The sequence below is a fragment of the Peromyscus californicus genome, unplaced genomic scaffold (assembly GCF_007827085.1).
Source record: "Peromyscus californicus insignis strain IS unplaced genomic scaffold, ASM782708v3 Scaffold_8__1_contigs__length_139910024, whole genome shotgun sequence".
NCBI lineage: Eukaryota > Metazoa > Chordata > Mammalia > Rodentia > Cricetidae > Peromyscus > Peromyscus californicus.
The window spans coordinates 62,436,916-62,459,209 of record NW_026294606.1 but is presented as its reverse complement, the minus strand read 5'-3'; the positions used below and the strand labels follow the sequence as shown (position 1 = coordinate 62,459,209).

At 40.7% G+C, this 22,294-nt stretch overlaps 1 protein-coding gene across 2 annotated transcripts in view; it reads left to right on the top strand.

Annotated features, from left to right (window-relative positions):
- The window catches only part of Usp6nl (USP6 N-terminal like), a 133,620-nt gene that overhangs the window by 85,385 nt on the left and 25,941 nt on the right, over positions 1-22,294 (top strand). For both annotated transcript variants that reach the window (XM_052727728.1, XM_052727727.1), the window contains 5 exons: positions 7,121-7,201; positions 12,299-12,406; positions 18,970-19,079; positions 21,046-21,094; positions 21,870-21,990. In XM_052727728.1, the coding sequence (XP_052583688.1) occupies positions 7,121-7,201; positions 12,299-12,406; positions 18,970-19,079; positions 21,046-21,094; positions 21,870-21,990 (469 nt within the window). The remainder of the gene's footprint in view (positions 1-7,120; positions 7,202-12,298; positions 12,407-18,969; positions 19,080-21,045; positions 21,095-21,869; positions 21,991-22,294) is intronic.

The window sequence follows — 22,294 nt, the reverse complement described above, 5'->3', positions numbered from 1 at the left end:
TTGTTTTGTTTTTTGTTTTTTCAAGACAGGGTTTCTCTGTGTGGCTTTGTGCCTTTCCTGGAACTCACTCTGTAGCCCAGGCTGGCCTTGAACTTACAGAGATCTGCCTGCCTCTGTCTCCCGAGTGCTGGGGTTAAAGGTGTGCCACCACCGCCTGGCTAAAGTCTTAATATAATAGGGAATCACCAAAAGGTAATCTGTGTATGCCTTAATGATTTATTTGAACTTTCAAGCATGGTGGCACACACCTTTAATCTCAGCTCTCAGGAGGCAGAGGCAGGTAAAGCTCTATAGTTTGAGACCAGCTTGGCTTCCATAGAGTTCCAGGCCACCAGGGGTACACTGTGAAACCTTCCTTACCACTTTTTAAAAAACTATTAAGATGAGTGCATATTTATATATTTGCTTGTCAGCCCTTTACTGGGATAAGCGAGGATTCTGAGGTAGTTGTTGAGGTAGTTTCTTCCTTAGAGCCCTTTCACACATTGCACTTTTTAGTTTATGATCTGCTTTAATTTTTTCTGCATTTATTGGTTGTGAATACACTCGTGGATATATGCATGCTTGCATATGTGTGTGTGCACATTTGTGTGTGTATTCACAGCACACATTGGAAGTTGGTTCTCTCTTTCCACCAGGTGGATACTGGGGATTCAACTCAGGTAGTCAGGCTTGGCAGCAAGCCGCTCTGACTTTTCCTGTTATTTCACCAGGCCCATATATAATAGATAATATAATAATCAGTATGTAATATATTAATAAGTATATAATACATATATGGACTAAAAACTCAGACACATGCAAAGTAGTCTAAGGTTAGAAACTAGCATTCTATAGTATCTGCCTATATGTATGGCCAAGCTCTACCATTACTAGACAGGTAATAAAGGTTTATCTGTGTTTTTCATTGAGTCAGATCAAGAAAAATGATTGGCTTGCTGACGCTTAAACTCTGTAAAGCATGCAGCTGAGCTGAGCTTCTTGGTGCTTAGGAAGACTGTTGAATTGCTGTTTGTCTGGTCGAGTAATCGTGGCTTCAGTTCTAACTCTGCCCATGCAGAGTTGTTTTATGGCAGGCCCTTCTCCATTTAAAAGAGAGATAGTAAACCTCCCTCATAAGAAGATTAATGTGGTGTTTGCAAAATGATTTGGGTTCCCCCAAACAGGCACTTAAACAAATAAACACACTCATTATATTTACCCTGTAGAGAACAATATTAATAATGGATTATATTATTTCCTTGAGCTTATTGATGTTTTTAATAAGGAGGAAAGGTTATATAAAACTATGAATTTTCATAGATAAAGCCATGAAGTGCAGTGCAGTGTTCTGCATAATATATAAAATATGAGAGCCTTTTATTAAATTATAATTTAATTTAATTATTAAATTTTTTATTTTATTTATTGTGTGTATGCATACATATGCATATATGCACATGTGCCACTGTGGGCATGTGTAGGTCAGAGGACAACTTTTGGTGGTTGGTTCTCTGCATCCACCATGTGAATCCTGAAGATTGAGCTCAAGTTCTCAGGCTTGGTGGTAGGCAAGTGTTTTATCCCTGAACCATCTTGCCAGGCGGGCCCCCCCTCCCCTTATTTCTTCTAAAAAGTACACCTTCATTTTACATAGCATTAAGTCATCAGTGATAAGTGACCTTACTTTCCAACAGCAAAGCATACTTTCCTATCCTCTCCTGACCTCTACTGGTGAGATCTAGGCATGGGTGACTCGCAGCAGCTTTACTCACATGTCCTTATTGATGACATATGGCAAAAAAAAAAAAAACTTTGTACAACTAGTCTTATCATTTGCATTATATGGAGCACCTCGTATGTTTGAGTTTCTCCCCATATGTAAGCAGTTCCTCCAGTGGAGAGTTGTTACAGATCTGCAGCTCAGTTCTCACCAGACTGCCCCCTTGTTAATGCAGATTGAGAGCCCAGATTTTAATCTATGGTGTACAGATGAGAGATTCACATGACCTGCTGTTTGGGTTTGCTAGGGCAGCTCACAGAACTTAAGTTTACTAAAAAAAGAATCTTCTCAGGAATGGCCAAATGGAATATGCATGTGGTGAGGAACAGAGGTACAGAGCTTCCATGCCTTCCTTGAGTGTGAGATCCTACTGAGAATGCCAGGTGATCACCAGCCTGGAAGCTGTCTAAACCTCATAGCTGAGGGATGTTAATGGAGGCTTTATGACATAACTATAGTCAGTGTATGAGACCTGAGTTCAGCCCCCGGCTTTGACACACACACACACACACCAAACTACCATTTGGAGACAAATAGAAAATTTAGTGTATAGGCTATGAGATGATAATGATTGAATTGAAATTTCTTGGATATAAGAATGGTACAATGATGAGGGTAAAATATTTTTGTTCTTAAATGGCTGCATCCTTGGAAATATTTAGATATGATATGCTCATGTCTGTAACTTTATAGTGAATTTGCCACAAAACCCAAACAAAGAAATAAAGGAAATCTGGCAAAAGATTAATTGTGAGAGCCCACAGAGACTCCATAGTGAGGCCTTATTCCCTTTTGACTCAGGTCAAAGAGTTTGCTTTGTCCCATAAGGCTGCATAATAGGCTGTTTTGGCCAAAGGCGTGGTTACCGGGTGTCTTATATTTCAAGGCCTAATTACAAGATCCTTTGCTGTAAGGCATGGTCACCAGGTGTTTTGAAAATTAAGGAAGGGTTTACACTTATTTGTACTTTGTACCTTGACTTTGGTAGGGGGAGGTCTTTTGCCTCTCCCCTTGCTGGTGTATAAAAAGCCCATTAGGAATAAACTCGAGGTGATGTGGTATTGACCCAGAGCCCTTGACCCAGAGCCCTCTCGAAGCTATCCTGTGTCTCTCTTTCTTTTACATCTATTACACTAGGTGTTATCCTTTATGTCTCTAGTTTTCATATCTATTATTTCTTAATCCTCACTCCTTCCTTCAAGGACTGTGTGATAGTCGGGTGGGACCCGACAATTAGTAATTGTTAGATTTTTGTGAAGCATATAGAAATATATGATGTGGTTTTCTTTTTCATGTAGGTTTGAAATATTTCAAAATGAAAATTAATAAAAGTAAGGTGTTTAAAGTCAAAAGTAAGTCAATAGAATCCATGCTGTATAGGCTTCTCATACACACCAGCAGTTGTGGTTTTTTGTCACATTTTGGAAACTGTCTGCCACCATGTGGAATGACATTTTTTCTACCATTGTGCTACATAGGGGTATTATTATACTTTCTTATGGTTTCTTCTATATTACGTGGTGAAGTTCCTATTTACAGCAACAGTTCATAGTCATCCTCTTTCCCACTCTACTTTGGAGCCACAGGACGTTATGAATTATTTCACATTGCTGCCTATGTCCTGCTTTATGTAAACTGTTTAATATGTTGTTTTAAGCTCTCTTAGACAACTGCTGTCTTAGGGAATGAAATTAAAATATAAACATATGCTTTGGTCTCTGTGGTCGAGGAGTTACTACTTTAATAGTCATGTGATTTGAGCACTTAGGCAGCTAGAGTACATGTGTCAAGTACAACAATAATTGTAGTTCTCATTCTGAAGAACAGAGAACCAAGGTAAAGAAGGATCAAGTGCTTTGCCCCAAGGGAAACAAGCAGGAAGAGGCAGAACTCTGACTAAGCCTTGGTCCATGCCTCTAAATGCTGAGGGAATAGTTGAATTAGCTTGAACATGGAGGCATTTGAGAGAGGCTCTGGACCTTGGATGTTTGAACTGGATCTTGAGAAGTTATAAAAGGTACTGCCAGATGAATACGTGTGACTTTTCTCATTGCTTTGACAAACTCTTTCACAGAAGTCACTTAAGGAAAGGCTTGTTTTGGCAGTTTGAGGTGTAGTCCACTATGGCGGGGAAGTCATGGTGGCAGTAGTGTGAACATCTGGTCACATGGCAGTCACGGGAAACAGATGAATCCTGGGGCTCAGATCACTTTCTCCTTTTTTATTCAGGTTCAGACCCTAACCAGCCTCAGTTACCTCAATTTAGAAACTCCCTCCCAATTATACTCAGAGTTCTGTCTCCTGTGCGACTGTACATCCTGTCAAGTTGACAGTAAGCACGAGCCATCACAGGTGGTGAGGGAAAGCACCACTAAGCAGACAAATGGCAGACCCTGGTCAGAGAGGCATGGCAGTAGATTATGTGTTAGGAATAACTAGCAGTTCAGGACAACAGATTTGAGTTGAAAGTGTCTGTTAAACTCTCAGGTAGCAATCCTGACACGCTGTTGTGTTCTACTTTTATTTTGGTATAGATGAACCTGTGACTTTGATGCTCTGTAGCCTGTTTTTCTAGGTAGGGCACTTCAGTTCACAGTTGTCATATGTGGTTTCAGTTACTTCGTTGAGATAATCGTTAGAACAGTGAGCTTCAGTATACTTGGTAAGAAAGTAGGTTTTAATGGTGAATTACTGATTAGGACAGAGAGGGAGACTTTCTGTATCAAGTCTAGGGTAGTGAAATGATAGTATTGCAGACTCAGCACTTACCTTAGCTAGTGTCTAAGTTTAAATTCCTACACTAGGAGATTACCCAAGGTTTAATTTTTTTATATGTATAAAGAAAAGTATGTTTAATGGTTCTTCAAATGGTATGTATATGTATGTCTTGTTCTTGCAGGATGCAGAACATTTGAACTACTCTAATATATGACAAATATTAATATACAAAAGTATCTTAAAAAGAAAAGAATGACTACTTCCTGAAGTGATTTATTGGTAATTCATAGAAATAAAAGTGAAAGTTGTCAAGAGATGTCTGGATCACATGGGGCTGCTCGGGTGAAGTGTGTGTTATGCTCTTATGCTGACTTGGATCATTTGGGTGTTTTCGTGTTGGTAGAGAAGGGGATTGGGCTTTAAGAAGTCAGAGGAGGGAATGTGGGATAACAAAAACACAGCAAATGGCAGCTTAGATCAGTCTCTAGTTCTTCACAGTTTGGCCTTCTCTAAAGTCATATTTAGCGAAACATTAATTAGATTTCAGTGCCCCACTGAGTTTTAAAATTAAACATATTTCTAGAACCATCTGCATCATTTTATCACTAATAATATAATAAAGACTGTTTAGCCTTTTAAAAAAATGGGAATTAATGTTCTTTTGCTCACAAGTGATCATCTTTTATTATAAAAACTCATAAAAAAATTTTAAAGAGTTAGAAAGTAATTACAGAGTTTTATGAATATACCTAAAGGTAAATTCTATAAAAACATTCTCATTGGTGAGGATCTTTTCTTAAATTCAGGATTTTCCTTGGGGATTTATGCTTTCAGATCTAAAATTATTGGTGGTGGGTGTGTACCATCTGCCAGCATACTGCCTGCCTGTTGGAGGCTGGACTGAAGCCCGTTGGAAGGAGCCATAGTTCTCATTCAGGAAGCATGATTGCCTGTGTTAGAGAGAAGACAGGATGGCAGCTGAAGATAGAAGAGGGGTGCCTGCAGGGCACAGGGAGAGCCCACCTGCCTGCTCTGAGTGCCCCTGCCCTTGCTAGACTTGTCCCTTAAGCTCTTTGTATCTTAAGCTTCCTCAGCGGCAGACCTGCCTCATGAGGCTAAAGGGAGCGTACATCCTTGGAGTGTAAGATGAATCTGCAGAGCTGTTGCCTTTCTTGGGTAGTTTTCTCTTTTCATTGCTTTTGATCACACATTTATTATGCTCCCAGGCCTAAATACTGTGGGAGGCCAGCTCCTTCCCACCTTTTAAAGGGTTCCTATGAGAAGGAGAGAGGAATAAGAAACTTTTAGATAGAAAGATATCAGAGAGGAGACAGAGAGAAACACAGGATAGCTTCAGGAGGACCTGGATCAAAATCCACAGACCCCTTCTGTCTCTTCAGAAGGGCTTTTTATAACAATGCCAAGGGGTGGGGCAAAAGACCTCCCCCTTGCTAGATCACAGCACACCGCACAGCCAAGTGTAGACCCTTCCAAACAGCTGGTAACCACCCCCATGGTGCAATCAGTCATTCCCCTAGGCAGCCTGCTGGGTAAAGCAAGTTCAGATCTCACCAGGAAGCCTCTGTGGGTCTCCACAAAATTCTTTTCTTTTTTTTTTTTTCCGGTTTTTCGAGACAGGGTTTCTCTGTGTAGCTTCAGAGCCTGTCCTGGAACTCACTCTGTAGCCCAGGCTGGCCTCGAACTCACAGAGATCCGCCTGGCTCTGCCTCCCGAGTGCTGGGATTAAAGGCGTGCGCCACCACCGCCCAGTCCCACAAAATTCTTAGGGGGAAAGTATTTCTTCTCCTGGAAACCCAAAAAGAGAGGAACAAAGTCCTTGCCTCAGTGCTCAGCTCTGCTGCAGATGTCAGTCTTGACATACAAGACTCTTCATTCACCATGGCGGCTTTGTTTCCTTCCTAGAACTCTTGGGAACTTCTGCCAGCTCCATAGGGTGCTGAGTGGTATCAGAAACACACATATCCCACATCACACCAGATAAATCCCATGATAATCTTTCAGCTTCTCGTGTAGGGTCTTTGACTGCTTTTTCCACAGGACCTTGCCACTAACCTTATTTATGTCAGAGCCCCTGCCATAGCGTGTGTCTCCTTTGTTAGCCCATGAGGGGTCTCAGGTGACAACTGTGACCCATTTTTGTATATTATTTCTCTAGCATGGAGCTAGTTATATATTAATCACATGGTAACGATATTGAATTCTTAAAAAATGGTCTTAGTCATCAAAAACATTAATGTGCTAGAATAAAGTAGATGAGAGAGAATTGAAGTTTGTAGTTGTTTTTTGTTGCTTTGCAAAATACTTCAAATTTTCCTTTTAAAAAACTTTTGTAGTATATGTAGGATTTTCTGTGATTGTCTTTAAAGCCTTAGAAATGACAAACAAGCCTTTCACAGTCTTCTCACTCACTTCAGGTGTTATGTATGATTCCTAACTTCAGCTTTCGACTGCTGCCAATGCTTGTCTCTTATTACCCTATTCAGAAACAAGTTAGGTAGGGCATTTGGCCTCTAGAATAGTGTAACTTCAAAAAGCATTTTCCTTGGTTTTGTTATGTTGTGATTTATAAGTAAAGAAGCGTCAAACAAACAATAACACTACATTTGAATTTTCTTTTAGCAAAAGCAACTGGAAATTGAAAGAACTACCAAATGGCTGAAAATGCTGAAAGGATGGGAAAAATACAAGAATACTGAGAAGGTATTTAAAACAATGTTATTCCATGTGAAACTATTTAAATTCATTCGGATTTTCACATTAGCGTTTTCCTTCAGTTATTCCAATGTTTACATTCATATTCCTTTTGAATTTTAGTTTAATGAAGCAGAATGTTTTATCTTAAAAGTCTTCACACTGGAAATAGTCTGACCCCAGGTCAGAGTGGTTCCATAGTCAGAGCTATACTGGATGGTCCAGTGGTCGGGTATAATTGGGTTGAACTGCTCTGTTAGATCTCCTGTGCCTCAGTTTCTTTTGCCTTCACTCTGGCTTCCCTTGGGGTCAGAATCATTGCCTCAGTTCCAGGTTTCACATCCATGTCACATTGCTCAGCAAGGTTACCTTGACATGGGGCAACAGCAGTGTCTACTTTAGAGCTGCTGTGAGGATTAAGTACGCTACCTTAGTACAGTATAGGAAGTGCTGCCTGTTAGCCCAGGAAAGGCTGTATCATAGGACTCTTCAGTCGTTAATGTGGACTGTGGCCTGCCATTATAGGAAACCTATTCACTGTGGCGATCTCTTGGTTATGGGGTGTCTCACAGACCTAATGTCATTGTTTTTTCTTTGCGAGCATCCCAAATATCCTTATTTTAAAGTTAAGTTCTTACTATTTTATTTTACACTAAAGTGAGTTCATTTTGTGTTGTTGAGTCTTTGTTTCAACATTGGGTTTAGAACTCAAGATAGTTTTGAAAGGAATCATTTCAACATGGGAGATTAGGTGCAGCTTCTGTGCTCTTGTTTAATAGCACACCACCCTCAGATCGGCTTGCCGCTGACAACTCCTTTTCCGCTGTGGAAAGATTGCTCAAGCGATGAGGACAGGATAAATTTCGAAGCATCCACACCTACACTTAATTTCACATGCAGTCTAATAAAGTATCTGTAGAATTGGGTGGCTTTATTCTTCTCTAGTATACATGTATCTGTTGAAGTAAGGAAGTCTCTGTAAAGATGAGTACTTCTGCTAGGCTATTACTCTGACAGCAACTCCAGCTAATGCAGTTCCCATTAAGAGGGGTTTTAGCAGAACTATTGCTTTGATGTATAATTTTAAAGCACTCTCCCATAACGATAGTGGTAGAATCATTTGATGATATATATGGTCCAATTTGGTGTGAAACAGAATGTACCTTCTAAAAGAATTACCACCTTCAATTCATACCTTGTTTGAAATTACACTGATGTAAAAAAAGTAACATTTTATTTTTGTTTCTTCCAAAGGGAGGGAGGAATGTTTTCTTGTCAGAGTCCCTGCTTACATAGTAATAATGCAGAGAGATTCTAAATGTCGTGAAATACAAACGTGGCTCTAGAGGAGAATGTTTGGAGTTGTAGAGTTGAGCCTTCATGAAAGCTTCCGTGAGGGTCATGTTGCTTGTGTTCCCGCACTGACGGCCTACCTCCTGTGACAGGGAACTTCGTTTGTTTGCTTCCTTGTAGGTTTGAGATGTATGCTTACATCACAGGTATCACAGGGTAGTCACAGAAAATAGGTAGTAATGCCGTGCTCATTGAAAGATCAGCAGATGGAAACTGTGCTATGGGCTGGTCAAGCTACTACTTTGATGTAATGCCTAATGTTTTGCAAAATTTCTAAAACTTGTGTGATAATTGACAAGATGAAAGGAAAAATATGTAGCCATAGCAAGTCAGTTATATAAGTGGTCAAGCATGGTCACCCCTCAGCATCTGAGGGGGTTGTTCTAGGACCCTTGTGGTTCCAGAGTCCGCAGACGCACTAGTCTTTCATATCAAATGGTACAGTGTTTGTAAGTAAGCAGTGCCCAGCTTCTGTTGTCTCCAGGCCAAGTGTATATGTGGTGTGAATATTTGCTAGACAGCATTGACAAGAAAGAAGTTCGAGGCATTTGTAAAACAGTTTTTTCCTGAACAATTTTGACTGTGATTAAGTCTAGAGATAGAGAACCATGAGTCTGGAGGGCCAAGTGTATGTGAAAATCTGTAAGTAATTAAAAATACTTATTTTAGAACATCTTTATTGTTTTCTGTTATATGTTTAATATGCATATTTTTTCGGATGCCAGAGATACTGCGTTTGTATTCCTTTTAAGTTCATTTATATTGCTGGGTGGCGGTGGCACATACCTTTAATCCCAGCACTCAGGAGGCAGAGCCAGGCGGATCTCTGTGAGTTCGAGGCCAGCCTGGTCTAGAGCAAGATCCAGGACAGGCACCAAAACTACACAGAGAAACCCTGTTTCGAAAAACCAAAAAAAAAAAAAAAAAAAAAATTTTTTTTCATTTATATTATTGTTTTAATGTTATCTACTCTTACATTTTAAAACATTTTTGTCACTTTTCCATATATTTTAATAACTAGCTGACAGAACAGTGTACTGTAGTTACAAAAGGATGACTTTTGTTCTTGAGAAATACAAAATCCATAATATTTATTTATGTATGCTTGCATGTGTGTGTGGGTATGCTTGTGGGAAGGAGCTGCAGTTGACACCAAGTATCTTCCTCAGTCTCCTCTACCCTTGTGCACGTGTGTGCTGAGAGATCAGATCAGGACTCTGGTGTTCTGTTCTGTCACTCTCTGTCTTAGCCTCTTAAGCATGAGCTCTCACTGAGCCCGGAATTTGCCATTTCAGCTAGGCTGGCTAATGGTGAGCTTCCTGTTACCATACCCTTACCACAGTGCAGGCATTGTGGGTCTGCACAACCATGCCCAGGTATCTTTACAGGGTGCTTGACAGGGATTTGAACTTTGGTCCTCAGGTTTGCACACCAAGTGCTCTTTCCCACAGAGCCACCTTCCCGGTCAAAGCAGCCTCAAGTCGAGGGTTTTCATTTTTCTGTTGTTGTCATTTGTTTTGATCATACTAGGAATTTAACCTAGGGCCTTAGGCATGCTAGGCAGGCACCCTCCCACTGAGCTACAGCCCCAGCCCCACCTTATTCTTGTTACAGGCTCGCTACCATTGGCCTGGAGCTCATCAATTCAGCTAGAGTCTTAGCCAGCAACCCCTAGGGACTCTCCTGTCTGCTTCTCCAGCACTGGGGTTATGAGCACATGTTGCTGCACTGGGCTTTTACACAGGGGCTGAGAATCTGAACTCAGGGCCTCGTGCTCTGTGCTGCAAGCACTTTCCCACCTGGACCTCCCTTCTTTTCAATAATCGGTAACTTTTTAGACTTGTCATTGGGCAACTTATTTATCTTCTTTATGATTTACTTTCCATGTATGTACAGTTGGGTTGTTGGCATAATTAAATGGTATAAATATATGGCAACAAATTTAAATTAGTTTCCCGTATATAGTCAATGCTTAGTAAGATTTAGTAAGTTAGTTAGTTGGTTCTGTGGATGGGGATAGTGACAACATGTCAGTATTTCTTTTTCACTCATTTTAACATTCAGCTCTGGGATAGCCTGGTAGCCATTGAAATTTTTATTTCTTCCTGGAGTTTTGTTACTTTTTCTCTTAATTTAACCATGACAACTTGATTTGTTCCCTCTTAGATGTAAAGTTAAATAGATTGTGCGTTCTTGATGTGAGACTTTGAAATCGGAAATGTCCTAGAATCTAAAACTTGGTTGTGCTCACACGATGTTACAGGTAGACAGTTCCACACCTGATCTTATGTGACAGATCACAGTCAAAACACTGAAGATACTGAATAAAATTACCTTAAGGTGCTTGGTGTGGTGGCACATGCTTACAGTCACTGTTTGGGGGAGTACAGATAGATGGATCCCTGGGGCTTGCTGGTCTATCAGCCTAGCTTACTTGGCAAGTACCAGACCTGTAGAGGCCCTGTTCCAAGAGATGAAGGTAACAGTACCTGAAGAATTAATAAACAGTACCTGAAGAATTAAGAATAACTGCTATGGCCTGTGTATGCATATGCATAGCTTGTGTGTCTGCACACGTGTACCCTTGCAGCCCCCTGAAACAAAAATGTGCGCACACACACACACAAAAACAAAAACAAAAACAAAAAAAAAAACCTTCCAGCTTATGTGTTTAAGTTGTGGATAAAACAAAAGAATTTAATGCTTAGACTTGGGTTTCATCTCCTAGATACATCATTATGTATATGCAAGTGTTGTAAAGTCTAAAGAAATAAGTAAAATCCCAAACCCTCCTTAGTGGCTCCTGCCATAATCTAGCAATCATTTCTTTGTTTAGACATTAATTTTTTAATTTCAAAGTTATAATGACCTTAATAGATTTGTATATTATTTTGAATGGTCCTGAAATACATAATTATAAGGTAAGGAGGTCTGTTGCGTCTTAAGATCCTTAGGGTAATTGCAATGCCTATTTCAAGCACCTAAGATGATAATGATTACTTAGATGCCTAATTTTTTTTGAAAAGCAAATTGTGGGCTGGGGATGTAGCTTAGTAGTTGAGAGCACTTGCTTACCATGTACAAGGCTCTGGGCTTGATTCCCTACACAGTTGGGGAAGGAGTAAGAAGGGGTCTCTGTCTTTCTCTGATGGAGATTTGCCAGCTGTTTTGCATGATCAGATAGGTTGAGTGCCATTTAAGAAAAGGGACAAAGGACAAGGTGCACAGTTGAGCTCTGAGATGGAGTTCAATGTATTCTTCTGGAGATGGTATTAGGAAAGAGGTTAGACAAAACTTTCTCACTCCTGAGGATGCTTCGGTGCAAGGCTGCTTTCTGCTGTTTGGATCACCTTCTAGCAGTGTGGGGGAGGGGTGGTGTCTGATAAGGAAATGTGTAAATAAGATGTTCACAGTTACCAAAGAGCATGGGCTCTGCTCCCATAACTGTAAGGGACACTTCTGTAATAGTCAGGTGTACCAATTCACCAAGTGTTCTTGACATTTTTCCCCCCTGTTTTCTTTTGGTAGTTCTTTCTTTTTTTCCTTCTGTGATTATGTTTCCCTTTTAGGACCTAAAAAAAAAAAAAAAAGAAGAAGTGACAGAACCTAATTGTATTGACTAATTAAAATTTATAAATTAATAGTCATGAATATCTGAAAAAAAACCCTGACATACTCAGTAGATGAATGGAAGGGACTGCCTAAGCTTTCGTCAGTTTGTAACCTTCTCCAGTTTCTTTCTCTTTTAATCAGTTTCATAGACGAATTTACAAAGGAATTCCACTCCAGCTCCGAGGTGAAGTCTGGGCTCTTCTTCTTGAGATCCCTAAGATGAAGGAAGAAACAAGAGACCTGTATAGTGTGAGTAGCTAAACTATCTATGACTCTAAAATGCAGAATCATTTCTCTTTGTTTTCAGGGTGACATGCTCTCCCCTGTCCCCTGAAGTTGTGTGGAGATTTCGACGCTTACTGCTTTGGTCCTGTTAGTGCCAGTCTCCTCAGATTTTAGATCAAGTGTTGTCTGTATCGACCAGGATCATTAGACACCGACGGGGATCAGTTAGTGCTGAGGCGTGTTTATAAGGAAAACTGACTTACATTTGATTGTTCTGCTAGTAAGGAGATTGACACCATGTTTAGAGTTTACGAGTAAGGTGAAAGCAGAATCCCATTTATCCAACACCTACCTGCATTGTGATTGTTCAGTAATGCTGAGTGAGGGGAACCCTGTTCCCAAGACGATTTGGTGTCTTCATGTTATAATTTATGAATTAAAAAGTTAAACCTGACTGAGTGATGAATTTTTCCCTTAAATTGCATAATGATTAAATATACCTCCTTTTTATGTAGCCATACTCTTTCTAAACCTAAGTTTATATTAACTTTTGGAAAGAATAAGAACTGTACATCTAAGATTCTTAGATCCATAGGTTTTAAAGTTTGTTCCATGAAAAAAATGTATTTAAATAGAATGAATTACAACAGAACAAATGGGGAAGAAAAGAAAAATCAATTTAAACACAGCCAGTTGTAAAAGGCACTTTAGTGTCTTTTGATGTCTTTCTTGCCCATGTACAGACTCAGATGAAAGCTTTATAAGAATACAGGACTTCACATAGGCAGTGAGTGCATTTGTATTTCAGGGTATTAGAGTTTGAAATTATTTTAGACTACTGATAAGATGTTTATTATTAGCATCGAGGTTTTAGAGCCCACCAATGTTCAAAGTGATGTGTGCCCGAGAGAACGCACATACAGCTCAACTCTAGTACTTAGAACAGGGTACCCAGCATACAGTCCATGCTCAGTAAATATCTGGGTAATGAATGAACATAGAAAATAACCAGAGTACACAGTAGTTTTATCTGTGCACTGTATTCACTTCCAGGCCTGCTAGAGCCAAGAGGTATAATGTGGGTGACTAAAAGCCACAGCAATCTAGTCTGTCACAGTTCTGGAGCATAGAGTTCAGAAGTTAGTGTTACTGCAGGACCTGGCTGCCTTTCAAGGCTACAGGGAAGACTCTCTTGGCCTTCTGCCAGCCTTTGTTGGTGGTCCTTGGCTTGTAGCTCTGTAGCAGCTTCTCTGTGTCCCGTGTCCTGTGTGTCTGTGTCTTCCCTGAGAAGGTGGGCCGGCCATTGGACTTCAGTTTCATTGTAATGCACATGGTCTCATCTGAGCTTCAAAGTCTGTTTCCAAACAAGGCCATGTGCACTGCTTCTGGTCAGACATGAACTTTGGGGGACTCTTCAGCCTAATATATTGTATATATATTTTTTCCTATATAAAGTCATCCTGACTAGTTAATGTAAGAGAGTGGGTTGGTAACCCAATAACAACAAAACAAATGAGCGTTAGAGCTCCCAGGCTCATTATTTAGTTTGATACCTTCAGACATTACAATTAGCATTTAATCCCCTCATGACATTATTTAATCATGCTTTCTTTTCCTGACCACTCTTTCCTTGTCCCTCTACAAAAGTGGCTTATGTTTCTGTCTGCACATCTCTATGAACGAGGCGTTCTCTGATGGAGCCTGGCATGTTTGACACAGTTGTAGTGGTATGACCTTGGGCTGTAGGGTGCTTCTTATCACATACAATGGCAAGAAGCACCGCCTCCTTCGGGCCCTGTAGCCCAAGGTCATGGGCAGAGCAAATACCACTACACACAGTCAGGCCTTTAGCTTTGCCTGAGGACTACTGTGTCCCTTCTTGGAGCAGAGCTCTGCTTGTTATTGCACAGCACACAAAGATAAGCAAGTGTAGTGTCCACAACTGTTGCTTTCTGTGAGGACATAAAACTGGACAGAGATATTTACATTCTGGGTAGTGCATGACGTTTAGACAGCAGAACAAAAAAGCCTTGACTGAGTTGAAATCATGAAGTCTCAGTGGACTAGAAAGCGTGAGAGGGGTGGGGAGAAAAAGGGTTGAGTTTTCAAGGTACTTTGGAATACCTTTCTGATTCCATCTCTCTACCTGGGATGTGGTTGGTTTTAGTTTGAAGTATTGTATTATTGTATTTTAGAAGCATCTTTCCTACTTCACCTTGAGGAACATTGACCTTGTTAGGATACTTTATGAACATTATCTGAGTGCTCTACAGGGATTATCTTACTTAATTTTTGCCATTATAGCACCAGGCAGGTTTTACTACTGTTCTCTGTATCATTATCATTTCATTTAACAGACCAGGAACCCGAGCTTAGTAAGGTTCGGTAACTTCTCACCCTGGGTGAGCAAAGAAGAAACAAGTTTTAAAATCCAGTTAGCTCTGGCTGTGGGCCAGTGTTTTCCCTTTTAATTTAATTATATCACACTTGTGTCTGTCTCTAATTTAGCAGCATACCTTAAAATGGCAGAAAGTCCATCTACCATGGTTATAAAATCTCCACAGCATGAGCCTGGCTCAGGCTTCTGGGAGGAACCCCACAGAGACGCTGCTGACCTTTCTCAGCTCACTGCTTTCCCCACTGCCACTGTCTTGGCTTATAGGCTCATCCCTCTGTGTATCCCTGTGATGCTTGTGAATGTCGATCACCCGGTCTGGAGAGTCTGCTCACCTCCTGCTTGGGGGCTGGGAGGCACTGGGTTTGTTTCACTGCATCTTTTGCATTAGCTTGTAAGCCCTTGAAAACATGAGTACCATTTGTGCCCTGTACATTCCCCTACTTCCCTGGCCTTTGCTTCTGTCCTAGTGGCTTTGCTCTGACTTACATGTCTTTGAGAAAAGCCAGTATTATAGGTATGTTTGGGTCTTTTTTTTTTTCTCCAGCTAAATTTTAATTTAATACATTTTTTGTCATGTCTTAAATATTTTTTCCTATGTTTTAACATCTCAGCTTTTACCAGGAGACCTTTAGAATAAGTGAAGCCTCTGTATTTGACCATTTCCTTAACAATAAAAGATATTTAAATACCAAATATATACAGGTTACTGTGTGTACTGCTTCAAAACTCTGGAACATACTGTGGTTATTCTTCATGTTTTCTTTTGGGTATTTTGTAGTGCTGAGGATGAAACTTAGAGCCTCTCATAGACTAGAAAAATGTTATCTACTGGGTCACTCCCTAGCCTACTCTCTTATTTTAAAAAGCTGCAGAAGGTCGCACCTCAAAACATACTTTAAAAAATACACACACACACACACACACACACATACATGTCAGGCCCATGTATATTCTAGATATAACCACATGGCCTTTACTGCACTTTTTCCTTCTTAACTTAGGGGTTAAAGTTATGTTTTATATGTATTTATTAGAGTTGATTTTAGTCTCAGTCTGTATTACCAGTATATGATAAATGAATCCATATGAATGTGTGTCTATGGATGATTATACTTAAACATAGATAAGTACAAATTGTTGAAAATTTAATCATCTTTCTGGTTAAACACTGGTGATGAAAACAGTCACAGTTTAGTTCCCTTTCCCCAGAAATGCCACTAAATCGACAACAAAGTTTTAAAAAGGCAAACCTATAAGGAATAAGAAAGTGGAAGAAGTAACATCTGCCACAGTCTGGACTGCAAGTCTCCTCCAGCACAGGCCCAGGGCTGTAGGTCTCTTACTGAGAGAAGTAGTCGGATCGAGTTCCCAAGTCTCCTCCAGCACAGGCCCAGGGCTGTAGGTCTCTTACTGAGAGAAGCAGTCGGATCGAGTCCCCAAGTCTCCTCCAGCACAGGCCCAGGGCTGTAGGTCTCTTACTGAGAGAAGCAATCGGATCGAGTCCCCAAGTCTCCTCCAGCACAGGCCCAGGGCTGTAGGTCTCTTACTGAGAGAAGGTGAAGCAGCACCTGGCCCAGCTGTGCAGGAACATCAACCATAGACCTGGGGTTCCCGTGACTGCACTGCAGCTGCGCGGCTACCTCCCACTCTACAGTGACATCACTGTCCACTGTCCTGAAGCCCATCTGGGCACACAGCTTTGTTTAATGCCTTACTTTCAAGTAAAAACAGATAACAAAATATTAGTAGTCATTTGAGGAAAGGGACTTAAATTGGAAACAAATAAAAACAAGTAGAAAAATACACCATAGAATAAGAAGAAAGCCTAAAAGATTGTTGTTAATATCTTCAGAGAAATGAAATCAATATTGCGTCCATAAAACAAGCATAGGAAGCTATAAAAAGGAGCATTCTGTAGCAACAAAGACCTTAAGAATATAAAAAATAAAAATGAAAAACTTAATTGAAAATAACAATTGAAGAAATTTCTCAGAAAATAAAATTTAAAGGCTTAGATATGAGCACTAATAGAGAAAAAAGAAAATGAGCTGATTGCTTAGGAGATCCCACACTATAATAACCAAGCTCCAGAAAGAAAATGGAATCATGGCAGGGGAGGAAGAGGAAATTGATAGAGGAATCCGGAATCATTAAAGACAGTTTTGCAGAGATGAGAGGTGTATGAGTTTGTAAGATTAAAAGTGCCCAAGTCTGGATGCAAATCGATCTAGAACAAGTAAAGAAATGGGCAACTTCTAAACAGAGTGCTCCCACCAACTTTCAAACATGGAGAATACTCCCATCAACTTCCAAACAGAGAGTACTCCCATCAACTTCCAAACATGGGGAGTACTCCCACCAACTTCCAAACAGAGAGTACTCCCATCAACTTCCAAACATGGAGAGTACTCCCATCAACTTCCAGAGAAGAAAAGATCTTGCATAAAAAGTAAGAATTCCAGTGGCAACACAGGCCAGAAAATGATAAAGCAGTGCCTTTTGAGCAAGAATACTTGTAATTTATAATTCTTTTTTTTTTTTTTTTTTTTTTTTTTGGTTTTTCGAGACAGGGTTTCTCTGTGTAGCTTTGCGCCTTTCCTGGAACTCACTTGGTAGCCCAGGCTGGCCTCGAACTCACAGAGATCCGCCTGGCTCTGCCTCCCGAGTGCTGGGATTAAAGGCGTGCGCCACCACTGCCCGGCGTAATTTATAATTCTTAAGCAGCTTCCAGAGTCATCTGAAAGAGTAAGTCACCAGATATTCAAGGTTTCCAAACCTTTGTTTCTGTGGTGCCCATTCACAGTAGCTATTGGAGAATGCAGTCTATAAACCAAGGCCCAGGGATCAAGGACGCAGCCTCAGAGCAGAGCTAAGGAAGCGTCAGTAGATGGTGAAGGAGGCCCTTGGACCAGAGGCAGTAGCCTGAGGACAAGCCACCCAAGCAGAGGCATGGCTGGCTGCTTTGGCAGAAAGTTTAAGAAGTTGGCCACTAGGGCCTAGCTCTGTAGTGCATGTCTTTATACCCAGCACTCAGGAGGCAGTGGCAGACAGATATATCTCTGCGAGTTCAAGGCCAGCCTTGTCTCTGTAGTGAGTTCCAGGCCAGCTAAGGCTACAGAGTGAGACCAAAAAAAACCCGAAAAGATGGAAAGAAAAGAAACTGATCAGTGTTTGTTAGGATATCCTGTGAATTCTACAAAGTGCTTCAGACTTGGTGTTGAGTTTCCTACAAGGATGTAGAAAGTGAAGCAAATCAAGAAGCAGTCACTCATTCCAAGGAAAGAAAATACTGAGCTAGAGAGAAAAAGAATTCCTTGTAGAGTGCACCACTCAGCCATCGTAGTCCTGCAAACCTCAGCCGTTCCATGACCTAAATCTCACTGTAGATACCATGGAAGAGAAAGGAAAGGGGGAAGGGCCGTGAGCAGAGTAGATGGGGTGTGGAAGGAAGGAAAGTTTTCTTTGTGTGTCTTTTTAGATTGGCTAGATCTTTCTTTAAACCCTGGGAGTGATTTTCCCAGCTCTACCCTCTGCCAATACATACATACATACATACATACACACATGTATGCATGCATGCAAAGTTTTTTTTTTTTTTTTTTCTTGGAAAGGGCAAATATGTATTTTTTTTTTAATTTATTTTAATTTATTTTGCAATACGATTCAGTTCTACATATCGGTCACGGATTCCCTTGTTCTCCCCCCCTCCCGTCCCCCTCACCTTCCCCCCAACGCCCCCCCCCCCCATTCCCATCTCCTCCAGGGCAAAGCCTTCCCCACAGACTGAGGTCAACCTGGTAGACTCAGTCCAGGTAGGTCTAGTCCCCTCCTCCCAGGCCGAGCCAAACAATCCTGCATAGGCCCCAGGTTTCAAACAGCCAACTCATGCAATGAGCACAAGATCTGGTCCCACTGCCTGGATGCCTCCCAAACAGATCAAGCCAATCAACTGTCTCACCCATTCGGAGGGCCTGATCCAGTGGGGACCCCTCAGCCATTGGTTCATAGTTCATGTGTTTCCATTCATTTGGCTATTTGAGACCAAGGTTGGATAAAGCACAGGGACAAATAGCCAAATGAATGGAAACGCATGCAAAGTTTTTTAATGAGGATCATTTTGCTATTTATCATAGACTTCCAGCAAGTGATTTTCATAAAATTGTTTTCTTCTCTTCTTTTTCTTCTTCAGAAATTAAAGCATAGAGCACGGGGTTGTTCACCTGACATCAGACAAATAGACCTTGACGTGAACCGCACATTTAGGAACCACATTATGTTTAGAGACAGATATGGTGTTAAGTAAGTAAAGTTTAATATTATAAAATGTGAATAGAATGTGTAAATGATCTTTATTGGAGTCTTTAAGGTAAACTGTACTTTTAGAATGTCTTGTTTGAACTATAATCTTTATTTAGATCCTAAAGGCTTTTGCAGTTCATTGAGTCCATGTTGACTGAAACTGGAATCTAACTTCATTTAACATTTTAAAACATTGACGTAGTACATGCTGTAAAATTGGTAAGGGATTATTTTATGATTTTAAAATTCTTAAAAATATTTTGTGGACACTAGGGAGGCTGAGGCAGGAGGATTGCAAGTTTGAAGCCATTAATAGACATGAGAGCTTGCATGTGTTTGAAAACTGATAGTAATAAGTTTATCTCTCTAACTGTGACCTCATGAGTAAATGGAACCCGAAAGAAAGAAAGAGAGTTAAGTGAGAAGTTAATGAATGGAGTGTGACGAGCATCTGTACTTCCCACAGGTGGCCATCACTGGGTCAGTGTGTGGATGAAAAGGTGCTATTGTGCCGACCTCTGTATCATCTAGAGTCCAGCCAGCAAAACAGAAACTGTAGGGGAACTGTCTTAAGACTGGCTTGACCAGAAAGGGCAGGCTAGAAGCCCATGGTTCAGTCTGTTTGGATGCCTTGGACAATTTCCCCAATCAAATTCAACATCTGTAAAGCACTTGACAGCAGCACCTAAGTCCGTACTTGAGTAATGAGGGATTGTAGCATAGCTGCTGACTGTTGTAGTTGACCATCGCAGCTTGTCCTTGTCAACTTGGTGCTCACACACATCCCTTTAAACCATTCTGATTTCTGTGTGAGGCCATAACAAAATCATGCATTTGTCTAGCATGATGCAGCTGTTTTACTAACAGCTGAAAACATACTAATCCTTTGTCCACAAGTGGAGTCCAAGTCCTTTGCTGGTAGTCATGTTTAAATACTGTAGTATAGAGTTACCTATTAATACTTCTAATATAAGATGCTAAAAGGAAGAAAATACTAATATGTAGACATTCACACCAAAATATAAGGGAAGGCCGGGCGGTGGTGGCGCACGCCTTTAATCCCAGCACTTGGGAGGCAGAGGTAGGCAGATCTCTGTGAGTTCGAGGCCATCCTGGTCTCCAAAGCGAGTTCCAGGACAGGCTTCAAAGCTACACAGAGAAACCCTGTCTCGAAAAACCAAAATATCTATATAGATATATATCTATATAGCTATATATCAGTTGAGTGGCGGTCTCACTTCCTTGAGGTCCCACTTGCTTGATGGAATCGTTGTTGTGTCTCTCTGTGAGATCATTTCTCTTTTCTGTTTTGTTCTGCTTTGGTTTTTTGAGATAGGTTCTCACTATATAGCCCAGGATGGCTTAGAACTTGTGAACCTCCTGCCTTAGCCCCTGGGTGTTGGGATTACAGATGTGCACCACCAGGCCAGTTCTGTTAGAAGCAAGATCTCTGAGTCAGCAAAGATCGAAGTGGCACCAACTGTAGCGGTGAGCCATTAGGAGTGTAGTGAGTACAGCTCTCCTGCCTCCACTCTGATGGATCAGCTAGTCTTAGGCTAGAACAGTTCAGCCTCCTAAGGAGTGTCTTCCCAAGCTGCCACTTCCTGCTCTTAGCTACTGCTTGAGAGTCTTCAAGAGGCCATCAACATGTTTCACCAGTAGCTTTAGAGTAAGATAGTTGAATGAAAGAAGGAAGTGAACATAAGAACTCAGCGAAGCCTTGATACTTCCCAGAGGAAGTCTTTCTATCTGAATGTATGATGATGTCATCTCAGATTTAAACTGTTGAGAATTCTGGTTCAGTTTGAGCTTGGGATGCTTTTTAAAAAACCAAAATAGTAATTTTATCTGGATTCTCTTTGTTTTTAGTCAACCTGGTTTTTTTTTTTTAAGTTTATAGTTTTAAAAATTAAATTCTTTTGAAAACTAAGTAAACTATATGTAATATAAATTTTCAATTCTCTAGGCAACAATCCTTATTCCATGTTCTTGCTGCATATTCTATCTATAATACGGTAAGTTGGGGCATGCCTGCCCAGTTCTTTGACTGATGTTCTGAGGACTAAAGGTTTTTGTTGGCACTCTCTACCTAACACGGCACTTGTAGGCCATTCTTCATGTCCAATGGTCTCCATAGTCCCTGTTAGCTCTGGTGTTTTGAGAGCCCCCACGTTGACCCATGATTTGGAAGTAGGAAAACCTAAAGAGGTGCCTGTGAGCCTCCCTTTTCCTCTCTCTCCAGATTGTTCTTGTTTCATTACATTTTCATGGTCCTTGGTTTTCTCCTTTAAGCATGTTAGACTAGGCATGGCGGGGTAGGAGAGGGAGCGCTGGGCTGCTGCCTGAGCATTACTCCTGGAAGTGCTGTTGCAATAGCCTACTTTGTCCCCATGGGAACGCTGTGAGGAGTAGACCAAACTAAACCTAGCTTCGGAAACAGAGGAGACAAGACGTGAACCTGAGATTTCGGGAACAGTTTGACAGCATTTGGGAACCATATACTCAATAAAATGAGTGTTAGCACTCTTTAGAACTGTATTTCAGTATCACATACAAAACGGGTTTTTAAAATGTAGCTTGAGGCTTCCCCCACACCTGTTTACTCTTGAGCACAGTTGTATTCTTGTGTAGTATGTGCCCTGATGCTATAGATTTTGCAACAGTTATCTCTAGAATTGCTCAGTAATGTATCCAGGCATTTTCTGGTATTTTATAGATTAACCTTTCTCATGTATGTGTTCATGGAATTTGATTGTAAAGCCCCCAGTCTCTGTTTTCATTGCTCCTTAGGAAGTTGGGTACTGTCAGGGGATGAGCCAAATAACAGCCCTACTCCTCATGTACATGAACGAGGAAGACGCCTTCTGGGCCCTGGTCAAACTCTTCTCCGGCCCCAGACATGCTATGCATGGTAAGAAAGCCTCATGTATATATAAGGATAAACAAGCAAGGGAGAAAGCAGCCTGAAGCAAAACCAGCGGCTCCTGGCTAATTATGTCCAGCAGATGTTGATCCCAGACCTTATTTAGTTCATTTAGTTATTACTAATTTCTTGTTGTTTTTTTAATTACTCATTTCTTCTTTGATTTTTCTTTATTAACTATTTCTATTCACATTGAGTTTTCTTTGTCTTTTCCCCAAACTGTATTACTGGCATTTTAAAATTCTTTTCTTTCTTACCCTCAGTCAAAAGAAATTAATTTAGGTGTGGAAGA